Source organism: Nannobrachium achirus, assembly GCF_963921795.1.
Source record: "Nannobrachium achirus genome assembly, chromosome: 22".
Classification (NCBI taxonomy): domain Eukaryota; kingdom Metazoa; phylum Chordata; class Actinopteri; order Myctophiformes; family Myctophidae; genus Nannobrachium; species Nannobrachium achirus.
In genome coordinates, this window is record NC_137829.1 from 2,687,698 (window position 1) to 2,701,504 (window position 13,807).

Here is a 13,807-nt window from a genome sequence, read left to right on the forward strand (position 1 = left end):
TTTGAAAATAGCCGATCTACAAGCTCACAATACGTTGCGATTGCAGTATTGATACTTTCACTTACGTAAAACATCTAAGTACCTTTTCCACCACTGCAGAAGAGTGAGGGTTGGATGTGTGTGTTCGTGTGTGTGTGTGTGTGTGTGTGTGTGTGTGTGTGTGTGTGTGTGTGTGTGTGTGTGGGGGGTGGGGGTGGGGGTGGGGGGGGGGGGGGGTCCAAAGGGGAGAAAGTAGGAATACAAAGAGGAAGAGAAGGGGGGAGGGGGGGGTGAAAGGGTCAAGTGAAAGTGTGAAACAGGAAGGAGAGAGAGAGGAGAACGGAGAAAAACAAGCAGTGGAAGGAAGAGGTTGCCGCACGCGCACACACACACGCGCGCGCACGGACACACACACACACACACACACACGACACACACCTTTGTGTTAATATACTTGTGAGGATATCAACACTTTAGGACTGCAATTTTATGAATGCCACTGAAAAATAAAATCATTTTAACCCTAACCCTAAAGCCGATCATAGCCGATTTATTAAGCTCACAACAAGTTGCTCCGCACCATGTTTAGAGCTTTGTAGCCTACATGTGTTATTTTCGGCGCGCAACTAAGCATATATCCGTCTTAACTCCAACCCCAACTCCTAAACCTAACCTCTAAGTCAGAGGTTCCCAAACGTTTTTGTCTCAGGGCACCCCATAAATATTGTTTTAATCCGAGGCACCCCTACATTTTCACTCCCAGCACCTTATATTTATAGCATATCGTCGTTGTCGGGTGGAAACCTTGTATTTCCAAAACCGTTCGTTTTGTATTTATCATCTATAAAATCGCGAGGCGTTGTGTGCTTGTAGATCGGCTGTTTTCACTAGTTTTGTGCGACAGTCTTGTATGATGAAGCGGGGCAAAAGACGTACACATTTGAAACTTGGAGATACGAGGTTTCTACCTGACAGTGATGATATTTTAGTGATTATGTTGCGAGGAAAACATTGAGATAATAGCCATTTTGGTTAGAACTGACTGAAAATAACGTAGTAATTCAAGTTTAAAATGATCCAAATAAATTCCAAATATTATCAAATGATCTCGCGGCACCCCTGGACTGCCGTCGCGGCACCCCAGGGTGCCCCGTCACCCACTTTGAAAACCCCTGCTCTTAAGTGCCTGATTCTAACCCTGACCTGGAACGTATAGCACTAAAATGTTATCCTTTTGGACTGTGAAACAACCGTTGATTTTGTGGGGACCATGAAAATGCTCCTCACAATGTCTTCTGTTCACATCCTGCTACACTTGTGTTACTATACCCACAAGTATAGTAACACACACAAACACACACACACACACAAACACACAGACACACAGACACAATCTCCTTGACCCAGATACACCATCCGTTGGTGTTCCAGCATGTTTGTGTTTCCACACAACGCTGCAGGCAGAGTAGAAGGACAAACCACTTAACTCTTCCTCCGCACGTTGACTGACAACACGATGGTGTAGCAATAGTTCGGGGGATACCAGTGTTGTCCAATCAGGAAAGAGAGAGAGAGAGAGAGAGAGAGAGAGAGAGCGCAGAATGCAGAGTAAACAAGTCAGATTGTAAGTGACAACACAAGAGACAAGAGTCAGACCTCCAAGCAGATTTATTGTCAGTATGTGTCCCTCGCTATTTCAACAGAGCCAAGACAAAAAATAACGACTAAAGTATAATTCTACCACTTTGCTATCAAAAAGAAAGAGAAGACAAATTAGTAAATAGTAAAAATAGTAAAAAGATTCATGGGCGCTGGGGTCTTTTAGCCCCAAAAGTTCTCCTCTGCCTACAAAATGATGTCAGACTTAAGAACCCCATAAACCTGAAGCTGATTAATGGTTACTCTCTCCTGATTGCCAACCCACCTGTTAATGGAGAGGCGGGGAGACTTCTGTCCAACAAACACTCTATAGCAGTGACTACTATCAGAATATATATTGTGCTTAGGCCTCAACCTTTTAACTAAAACTTAAAGGACCAGGTCATCTCTGGGACAACCAGATCTTATTTTATTGTTGTTTGGGACACGATCAACACAATCCTAAGTACTTTTTTGTGTTCAATCTGTGTTTTTAGATATTTTAGGATTTCAGCATGCTTGTAGCATGCTACAACTGGTCATATGATGCATTTTGCATTTAGGGCATGCTTTGACCAGTTGTAGCATGCTGAAATACTAAAATATCTAAAAACACAGATTGAACACAAAAAGGTACTTAGGATTGTGTTGATCGTGTCCCAAACAACACTAAAATAAGATCTGGTTGTCCCAGAGGTGACCTGGTCCTTTAAGCTTCGTACTATGTTCTCCTTTACTTTATGTCAACTTAAATGAGTAGTTCACCCCATGGAGACTTAAGATTTCATGGATATTTTTTAGTTTTTGTCGCATTCCTAATCCTAAACCAATAATCTGATGATAAGTATCCGGAAGGAGACACAAAGGAGACTCTTTGGGCTGTATTTTGATAGTCTTATTTTGAAGTACCAGCTCTTATGCCTTAACTTAAAGGCCTGTCCATACTGTCTCCGAATACCGGACATTTTGTTGGAGAGTTCCGACTTTCCGACGTGCAGCTTTCTTAACTCTAATTCGGGGAAATGCTTTTCAGAAGATGCAAGTGAAGTGATTTTGTAGTTTGAAATGATTGGCTTAGGAAAGCGACTAAAACTAAAATATATATATGCATACATACGGTAGGCCTACATGAATTCAAGTCTCTACGGTGCGAGTAATTGATAGAGGGGAAAAAAACATTACTACTACTACTACTACTACTAACTTTAGATTTACACGAAGTTCTCCTTTACTCTCAAAGCAACACACTGGGTGCATTCAGTCCTTCCAGCCCTCTGAATACTGAGTCACTGATGTAATGAATGTTGACGCGCAAGTAGCAGACACTGCTGTGTGTGTGTGTGTGTGTGTGTGTGTGTGTGTGTGTGCGCACGTGCACGTGCGCGTGCGTGTGCGTGTGCGTGTGTGTGTGTGACTGTGCTCTCAGGTTTATCTCTCACACAAACGGAATACTTCAGACATGAAACACTACACACACATGCACAAGGAATTTCAGACACATACATACACACTCTAGTTGCACATCTCATGCATGCACTCACACACATACACACACACACACACGTGCACGTGCGTGCGCACACACACACACACACACACACACACACACACACACACACACACACACACACACACACACACACACACACGCACAGACACATGCATAAGCACAGGGAAAATTGTAAACACAGACACATACACACAAACATAGAATTGTAAACACACACACATAGAGAATTGTAAACACAAACACCTCTGGAACGCACACACACGCACGCACGCACACACACGCACACACACACACACACACACACACACACACGCACACGCACACGCACACACACACACACACACACACACACACACACACACACACACACACACACACACAGAAACAACATCTGGTCCCACACTTTGTGTTTGTGTCTTCCATATTTCCATCACGTCATCACGTCACTGTACGCCGCCAGGCAGCGACATCCAAAACAACACATTTCTAAACACAGCCGTGTCCTTCCCGGACACTACACTACACTACACTACACTACACTACACTACACTACACTACATCTACACTACACTACACTACACTACACTACACTACACTACATCTACACTACACTACACTACACTACACTACACTACATCTACACTACACTACACTACACTACATCTACACTACACTACACTACATCTACACTACACTACACTACACTACACTACACTACATCTACACTACATCTACACTACACTACACTACACTACACTACACTACATCTACACTACACTACACTACACTACACTACATCTACACTACACTACACTACACTACACTACACTACATCTACACTACACTACACTACACTACACTACACTACACTACATCTACACTACACTACACTACACTACATCTACACTACATCTACACTACACTACACTACACTACACTACACTACATCTACACTACACTACACTACACTACACTACATCTACCAGGAGGCCAGCGCGCTTCTAGAAACTCTCTCTGAGTCACTCTGCGGGCCCCCGGAGCGGCCTAGTTCAGCGGTTCTCAAACTTTCACATTTCAAAAGGTCTCCCCTTAACTCTGACAGTGTCCAAATGGAACCAAATGAACCCGGGAGGGTTCATTTGGTTCCATTTGTACACTGTCAGAGTTACAGACGTGTATGGGTCAATTTAGACCCCCCTAAAGGAACCCACGGAGTCCCTGGAATCCACTTTGAGAACCACTGGCCTAGTTTAGCAAACCAAAAAAATGGACGCCGTAAAAAGAGTTGAATCAATACTCCGGATTTCACTGTGTGCGTGTCCGTGGTGTAAAGCAACTAAGTACATTTACCCAAGTGCTGTACTTGTGTACAGTTTTAAGGTATTTGGTATTTCCAATTTTCTCTACTTTTATGAGCTACTCCATTACATCTCAGAGGCAAATATTGTACTTTTACTCCACTACATTTATTTGAAACCTTTAGTTACTAGTTACTTTGTAGACTTTGATTCTTGTTACAAAACATACATTAACCACTTCAACCCCTGTATAAAAAAAAGAGATGCGTTTGAGCTTGTAGATTTTTTGGGGGGGGGTCCCTGGGCAAACGTCGTAATTTCTCTTTTGGGTCTTGAGCGAAAAGGTTTGGTAACCACTGCTCTATAGCAAATGTCTTTGCCGAAAATAGCCGATCTACAAGCCGACGCACCACCCGATGAGCTTGTGAATTGGCTGTTTTCGCCGGACGCCACACGGTTCACGTGTTTGAAAGAGCCGATAACGGGGTGGTTCCCGGAGGACGGTGATGTCACTGATTATGTTATCAGGACATTGTCCAGGAGCGGTTGGTGTTGGAGGAGTGGGGGCTCTGCTGTTGATGTTTGGCTCTGAACGCACCGTGCCGCACGTGTGCACGTGTAGCGTGTTGATGTCTGGCTCTGAACGCACCGTGCCGCACGTGTGCACGTGTAGCGTGTTGATGTCTGGGACAAACGCTGCGGGCCCGCGTGAACGTGCACGTGTGGTAGTGTGTGCTGTCACGCACGTCTTCTCACGGTGCCTTTGTGTGGACGGATGGACAGAAGCTCCGTAGTGGCTGACAGGGGACTGATAGTAGAGCAGTATGGTCTTCAACGTTTTCAGGCCAAGGACCCCTTAGTTGAGAAAGAGATGAAGCAGGGACCCCCACAACCTGTTCATAGATTCCATATAGTTTCATTGTTTGACAGCACAATCATCAGTGTATTTTGGATTCATGTCAATTTGTGTTTACTTTTCAGATATTTAACCACTTGAACCGTCAATACTTAATAAACTTGACCTTTCACTCTGTACTTAATCTGCTCTTTTTCCCCTCTACACCAAAGCTGCGAGGCGTTGTGAGCTTGTAGATCGGCTATTTTTGGCTAAAGTTCTCAGAATATGGACACTAGGGTTCAAGTGGTTAATATAAAAAGGAGAAGAAAAGTTTCTATCACTCAAAGATTTGGAGGACCCCCTGTAGTAACTCTGTAGTAGAGAATACGGCCCCATAAAAAGACCGTTTAACGCATTTTGGCATATATGGAGGCCAAGTGCTGTAGCGAATCTGAAAACGCGGTTTGACGTAAATGGTGGCTAAAGTGTTAACAGAGTGTCTCTCTCTCTCTCTCTCTCTCTCTCTCTCTCTCTCTCTCTCTCTCTTTCTCTCTCTCTCTCTCTCTCTCTCTCTCTTTCTCTCTCTCTCTCTCTCTCTCTCTCTCTCTCTCTCTCTCTCTCTCTCTCTCTCTCTCTCTCTCTCTCTCTCTCTCTCTCTCTCTCTCTCTCCATCTCTCTCCAGGTGTGTGAGCTGGTTCGGACGCTCATAGAGAACTGTGTGGGGGTCCTGGGGGAGGACGTGACCTCCCTGTTTGGAGCCTTCAATCAGAAGAGCAGCAGCTCCGACCATGGATCTGGTAAGAACTTCTCTGACCGCTGCTGTGTCCGACTGGAGCGTTATTTATAGTGGACCAGGGGTCTTCAGCAGGGGGTCCTCAGAGATACTGCACAGCCAACGTTGGAGATGGAGAGACTGAAACAGGTTTAGGGGGTTCTCTCTCTCGTGCGTGCGTGTGTGCCTGCCTGCATGCACGCACGCACGGGCGCTAGCTAAACAACTGCTCCTTGTGTCACAGCAGAGTTTGTGTTGGTCTGAGAGGAAAGACTGTTTCTGTCTGTATTGTCAGAAGGCCTATTGAGACTGACTAGCGAGCTTTGTGTTCTCTCTGCATGTGCATGTGTGTGTGTGTGTGTGTGTGTGTGTGTGTGTGTGTGTGTGTGTGTGTGTGTGTGTGTGCACGCGCGTGCATGCATGCATGCATGCATATTTGTCATGATATGACTGTGGACGTGTACGTTTGTTGTGCATGCATGCACATGTATAAATATGTTATTTAACATGGGTATGCAGCACATGCATTTGTGTCTGGTATATATCTAGTGTGTGTGTGTGTGTTTGTGTGTGTTTGTGTGTGTGCGTGCGTGCGTGCGTGCGTGCGTGCGTGCGTGCGTGCGTGATTCCCATATAGAAAGGTGTTTTTGTGTGTCGGTACGTGAGTGACTTAGGTCCTGTCTGATAATTGGGGTCAGTGGTTTGACCCTGACTGAATGTGGGTGGTTAGAGGTACGCTAACACAGCGGTGAATCTCACATACATTCATTCATTCATTCATTCATGAGCCCAGACGGCCGTCCTCCACTCTACAAATATCATATAAATAAATAGTCCCCGGAACGCAGGCAGGGACTGTGATGTCGCAGGGCTGCACCTTGTGCTTTGTGTCCCGCAGTCCCGATCAATGAACTGAGGGTTTGCTTCATTCATTTGGCTTTCACTCGCCTGAAAAAAATGCCCAAAATTGACAAACTATCGTCGTTGTCGGATGGAAACCTTGTATGTCCAAAACCGTTTGTTTGTATTTGTATGATTTTAAAAATGATTTAAGCTAGTGAAAACAGCCGATCTACAAGCACACGAGGCGTTGTGTGCTTGTAGATCTGCTGTTTTCACTACTTTTGTGCGACCGCCTTGTATGGTGAAGCAGGGCTTTACTTTACGAAAGAACGTACAAATTTGAAACTTATACAAGGTTTTCACTCGACAACGATGCTATAATAGATTGGAGTTTTCCTGTCTGATTCAGCCGTCTGTACCCTGCACGACGCACATTAGCGCAACACAGGAATGTTCTAGTGCAGTGGTTCCCAATTGTTTTAGCTCGAGACCCAAATGAGAGATTAGGCGTTTGCCCGGGAGCAGCAGATCTACAAGCTCACAACGTGTAGATTTGGGGTAGGGTTCCCAGTTCGATCCCGGCCTCCCCCAGAGTTAGCGTCGAAGAGTCCTTGAGCGAGACTCTGAACACCCTAGTTGCTCCCGATGAGCATGTTGGTGCCTTGCATGGTTTCCTCCTCCATCAGTGTATGAATGTGTCTATGTGAGGGTGAATGTAATGCACAATCTCTGTTAAAGGCCTTTGGATAAAGGCGCTATATAAGTAAGCCATTTACCATTCGAGGTCGTGGGTTGTTGTTTTGTCAACAACCCACAACCTCGAATGGTAAATTGCTTTTCTACCACTTTTACCATATAAATGAAAGAAAACACAGTTGTAACTTGCAAGGATCTTTAGTTACAATCATGAATTATTTAGGTGGGCGGGGTCCTTGAGCCAACTCAAGGTTGTTCTCTGATTTACCACTGTTTTAAGCCAATCAGAATCCAGTATATGAACATGTGACCACAAAAAGTGGTAGAAATGCACCATTTACCATTTGATAACACTGGACCATCTCATGATAACACTGTCCCCCGCCTTTCTCCTTTCCCCCTCCGTCCCGCCCTTCCAGACGCCTCGTCCTTCCAGATGAACGACTCGTCCTACGACAGCCTGGAGAACGAGCTCAACGACGAGCCCGAGTCTCCGTTCCGGGAGCCCCAGCAGCAGCCGCCGCCGCTGCTGCGCCCCCTGGTGTTGGGCGGCGGCGGCGGCACGCCGCTGCGCGACAAAGACAAGCCGGACAGCCTCAGCCGCGACTCGGTCATCACCCTGAGCGACTGCGACCAGGACCCCGACGACGACGAGGACGCAGAGGTCCTGCCGCCCCCGCTGGCCAGGGCCAGGAGGTTCACCCCCACGGCGCGCCTGCAGCGGCCGGGCAACGGGCAGCAGACGCAGGGAGGCCCCCTGCGGAGGCTGAGGAGGAGCTCGGAGCCCGCCCTGAGCCTCGCCAAGTCGCCGCCGCCCAGGGCCGCCGGGCTGCTGGAGGCGGGCGCCGACAAGCGCCGGCTGGCCTCCCCGAGGAAGGCCAGCTACGACGCGGCCATGGAAGGGGAGGGGGACGACGACGAAGACGAGGTAACTAACGACATTAGCGTAATGCATTTAGACCTAGAAAATACCTAAAAAAAAGTATTCTAAATCCCAACAGTTTTCTGAAAAAAACTATCTTTCTGGGTCAGTGGTTCTCAAACTTTTTCATGTCAAAGACCCCCTATAATTATATGTATTTGACCGCGGACCCCCATTTGAAAATATTTGGTTCCAGGGACCAAGAAAAAGAAGGATTTGCATTACAAATGTCTGCTTTAGAAATATATACTTTCAAAGATTTGCACACAAGATTTGCACACAAGATTTTCACGATTTTTCAAGATTTTTTGCAATTCCAATTATTTTACCTCTACTCCATCTCGGATCAAAATATTGTACTTTTACTCCACTACATTTATTTGAAAACGTTAGTTACTAGTTACTTTGTAGATTTTGATTATTATTACAAAACGTACCACTTCAGCCCTATATACTGTACATTTCGTCCATTTGAAAATTGCAGATCTACAATGTGTCGCGACGCATCAAAATGTTGTGTTCTGTACTGTTACCTTGTAACAGGGTGTTTCTTCTGCCTTGCAGTATTGATACTTTTACTCATTACATTTTACTTTTTTTCCAGGTTTTCCTGGAGCAGGGGCTGAGCGGGCTGCAGATGATTGACGGGGGCAATGCAGGGGGAGGAGTCAGAGGCGACAAGGGCGGTGCCAAAGCCCAGGGTGGCGGCGGCGGGCGCAGGAAGTCCAAGCACGGGCCGCCGGCCCCGCTGCGCCTGGACGCCAGCTGCAGCTCGCTGTCCTCGCCCGCCACCTCGCCTACAGGCTCCTCCCTCAGCTCCCTGGACTCCGCCTTCTCCCAGTACTCCACCGACTATGCCACGCATGCCGGCTTCCCGTCCACCGAGCCCCCCGCCCCTCTCTCGCCGCTCTCTCCTCCCGGGTCAGCGACGACGCCTGCCCTGCTCTCAACATCCAGGGAACACCCGTTAGGTGAGTGGTCTGCCTAATTTTTTTCTAGATTGATATTTCTATCAGGGTTCCCACGGTCATGAAATTCCTATATTCCTAATTCCTAATATTTTGAAATTAGAAAACTGGAAAAGTTTTGGAATTTATCAAGGGTCCTGGAAGGTCCTGGAAAAAATAGCCATGCATTGTCTTTGGTTATTGATTTTGTTAATATCTCTGAAATGACAAATTAAACATGGGCCAAATTGTCAAATATTAGAGGCAAAAATTGTGAAATTGTGAAAAAAATCTACATGCTCACAACGCCTCCCAACGCGAGGAGTTGTGAGCATGTAGATCTGCTATTTTCACAATAGAACCGTGTTATACAAAATTCCTCAACTCTTAGTGCTCGTCAGGGTGGGGGGTCCCCAGTTAAAACATGATTATTTCGGGGGTCACGGCCTGAAAAGGTTGAGAACCACTGGCATACACTACCTGTCTTTGGGCATTGCGCATAGGAGTAAGCGACCTGTTATTGAGCTGAATTATTGTTATATAGTCAATATTGGGTTAAATATTCTGGAAATTGGGAAATTAATTGGTAAAAATGTGTGGGAACCCTGTTCTATGCATTTGATGTATTGTTGTTGATGTATTTATTGATGTATTAAACTGCTTATTGTAAATTGCTCTGGATTAAGAGCGTCTGCTAAATGCCTGAATTGTAATTGTCAGGCTTAGGGTCCGGGGCCGCCCCTCTCTCGTCGCCCGTCTCTCCTCCTCCTCCCGGGGGGTCCCGGCCGCAGACCACGTCCCCCAGAGGCTCCCCGCCGCAGCGGGACGGACTGGCTCTGAACTGGCACCACCCCCCGCGGGGGTCCCACTCCCAGCAGAGCTCCTCCCAGCAGCACGGCATCCACCCCAACACCTGGCTCAAGAGCGACCGCCGCCTGTCGCTGCGGCAGCCCTCGGAGGAGGACGTGGGGGCGGCGCCACTCGGCGGGGCGCGGCCCGCCGCCTCGGTTGCTCAGGAAACGCCGGCGGTGGCGGCGGTGGCGGTGGGGGCGGAGCGGAGCCGCCGGCCGCGGCGCTCCAGCAGCCCGCCGTCCTACCAACAAGCACTTCTCCAGCTGCAGCGCGCTCGCTCGCCCTTCTACAGGTAGGCCCCGTCACGGCTGTTGAAACGCAATTGACCGATCCCAGTCACTTAGAGATGATCGCAGTTCCGTCGTCAGAATTGCTTCCATTCAGCTGTATGAATTCATCTGTCAAAAAATGACATTTATTGTTGCTGTTGGGCCGCTCTAATCTCCATATTATTCTGACATTTAGTGTTTTTTCATAAAAGAAAAAACCCTACTTGATCATACTACAGCGTCATACAAAACTAGCAGATCTAGATCTGCAGGATCAAAGCGTTTGATGTTTTTGCATTTGAATCCTGAGAAGTAACGCTTTTGGACACCCGACAGAGACATCTATACTATAATTTTGCGAATGTCTGAGTGAGTGTCTGTCTGTCTGTCTGTCCCAGCGTTTCTCCTCAGTGGCTGGAGCAATTGATCTGAAATCGCATCACCATAAGCATATGAACACACCTGACATAACTGTGAAGCCCGTTTGTCACTTTCACAAATCGTATGCTGTATATTCGCATTTTTATGGTTTTTCTATATCTATTTAGCCTACAGTACCTTTTGTGACCACACATGTTAAGGGAGGGGCGCTGTTGTTCAGGCCATGCACAATCACACACAAACCCACACACACACACACACACACACGCGGGGGGGGGGGGGGGGGGGTGTGTGTGTGTGCAGGCGGGCGGGCGGGCGGGGGGGGGGGGGGGGGGGGGGTTCTGGCCCTGTTACAGATGTTGTCCAAAAATCATGCAGATCGGTACACAGTATCTCTGTAGCCATCCCTCATATACTGTGGGCACAGTGCACATCCCATAACCCACACACTGCACATCATTTTGGAGCTCATATCTTTGAACGGGTAAGGGCTAGTTCTATTAATTTAATATTTAATGATAATAATAATGATTTTGTTTACAAAGCATAAAAGGCATACAGGAATGTAATTCAGATCAACTGCATTATGGACCCATGTTTAAACACTGTCTGTCATCTCCCATGTAGGGGCACAGAGAAACCCCTGACCGTCCGAGAGCTGCGGCAGCTGCACGACCAGGCCTGTGCCCACGGGCCCCCCGTCGCCCCCGGGCCCCCCGCGCCGGCCGCGGCCAACGCTCCCGCAGGAAGTGAGGTCGCGCAGAGGCCGTCCGGGGCGATGCCCCCGCAGGGCGTGTTCTACGGTCAGAAGTCCACCGCGCTGGTGCTGCAGAGGTCCAAGTCCCACCCCCTGGTAGGACCCCTTACCATTATCACATGGCAGATGATGGCAGTTATATTTGCAAGTGTAACCCTCGTCACGGCAATCACACTTGCATCTTTCTAGTTGGCTATTTTCTGTATTTTTGAAAAAAAGTGAAAGTATAAAATGATTACATGCTGACCTGCACACAACCAAACATTAAATGACTCATCTTTTGGTTCTACTGGATCTCTTCTCCACGAGTCCCTGACTGTCCCTCCATGACATTTTAGTCTAGATTTTACTTGTTGACGAAAGTGTCAGTATATTTTTATCAGGTCATCGCAGCTTAGTTTTTATCTAGTCTTTATTTATGCTTTTTTTTTTTGTATTGATACTTTTACTTAAACATTTGAGCACGTTTTATCGCCACTGATCATGGTCATGATGGTTACAGCCCTACGCGGACGAGGATGACGGGGACGAGGACCACCCGGGCAGGAGGACCCTCGCCCTGCTGCGGCGCGCCTCCGAGCAGCTCCTCGCCGTGACCCCCCAGCCCCACCCTCCCAGCCACACCCTGGACAGGCACCAGCGCGGCCACAGGGCCCTCAGGCCGGACGCCGGCCTCCGCGTGTCGGACGTGGAGCCCGGCCACGCTGCGGAGGCGCGCTTCTGCCTGTCCCCCGGCGCCACGCGCGCCGTCAGGGACTACTTCTCAGCGCAGGGGGGGACGCGGGCGGACGCGGACGCCTGCCTGCGGCGGAGCCAGGAGGTGGCGCTGGCCCTGGTCCAGGGCAAGCGGGAGTGGCAGAGCCGGCAGAGCTGCAGCGACCCGCGGGGGGACGACTTTGACCAGATGTTTTTCGCCGAGGAGTCGTACGTGTGAAGGAGACTTTTGCCCCCCCGCCTCACCAGAGACTTTTTTTATTCCCGTCTTGTTCTAGCCTGGCATTTTCCAGACGAATAACGTGGTCACTCAGGCGTTCCTCCGCGGTATCGGTCTGGACTTCGGCCCATAGGGAGCGAGTATATGAGAAATCAGAAAATGACCAGGCCAATCATCGACTGTGTTTCAACTGAGCAGTGTAACACAGTCACTGATTGACCCGGTCATTTTCTGATTCCTCATACTCGCTCCTTATGGCCCGAAGTCCAGACCGATACCGCGGAGGAACCGTGTGAGTGAATCCACGTTATCAGTCTGGCTAATACAAGGCTAGTCTTGTTCCACGTCAAGGTCCACGTATGTTTTTTTTATTTTTATGGATTGTCACACTTTCTCTGTGCCATCTCGTTGGTTGCACGGTAAAATCCTCGTTGTTAACACTCAGGGTTTTGCTATGTGGTGTCGTGTTAATGGCCACTTCCCACCTTTTTCTTTTTTTTTTCTCCTTTTTTTTAAGGAATGACATTGTACCGTTTTCTTCTATTTTCTTTCTTCCTTTATAAACTGGGAGAAACTAATTGGAACAGTGGTTGGTACTTTATGTGACCAGTGTCTTATAGAAGAGTGCAATTTATGTCATTTGTGCCCGTTTCAAAAACCAAACTGTATGTTTTATGTACGTGTTTTCTGAGTGGTCTCTGTGGGTGTGTGTGTCTTCGTGCGTGTGTGCGTGCATGCGTGTTTGTGCGTGTGTACGTGTGTGTGTGTGTGTGTGCGTGTCTTTAATGGAGGTTAAATAACAGGCTGGGTATTTATTGATTATGATGATTTGTTCATGTCTTTGTCCTCTGTGACCGCGTGGATGTGAGGACAAGGTCTGCTTTATGATGTTCTCTGTGACTTGGGAGACAAAAACAGGGCCGAAGAGAGAGAGAGATAGAGAGAGAAAGAGAGACGTGTGTGTGTGTGTGTGCGTGCGTGCATGCGTGCGTGCCTACGTGCATGTATAATTGTGTACAATACTTGTGAGGACCAATTCTCCTAGAAATCCTAAAGAAACAATTGGCTGATATACAAGCTCAGTGTGCACCACATTGTGAGCTTTAATGGTTAGGGGTAGAAAAAAGAAAGAAAGAAAAAAAGCATTCACAAAATGTGTGTGTGTGTGTGT

At 47.7% G+C, this 13,807-nt stretch overlaps 1 protein-coding gene across 1 annotated transcript in view; it reads left to right on the forward strand.

Moving 5' to 3' along the window:
* LOC308308148 (rho GTPase-activating protein 20-like) overlaps positions 1–12,636 on the forward strand; it is a gene marked incomplete at its 3' end in the record, with an annotated part of 57,415 nt that extends 44,779 nt beyond the window's left edge. The window contains 6 exon segments of the mRNA XM_080753513.1: positions 5,946–6,060; positions 7,994–8,502; positions 9,101–9,467; positions 10,164–10,587; positions 11,573–11,798; positions 12,205–12,636. Of these exon segments, the coding sequence (XP_080609639.1) occupies positions 5,946–6,060; positions 7,994–8,502; positions 9,101–9,467; positions 10,164–10,587; positions 11,573–11,798; positions 12,205–12,636 (2,073 nt within the window).
* Positions 12,637–13,807: the final 1,171 nt, after the last annotated feature.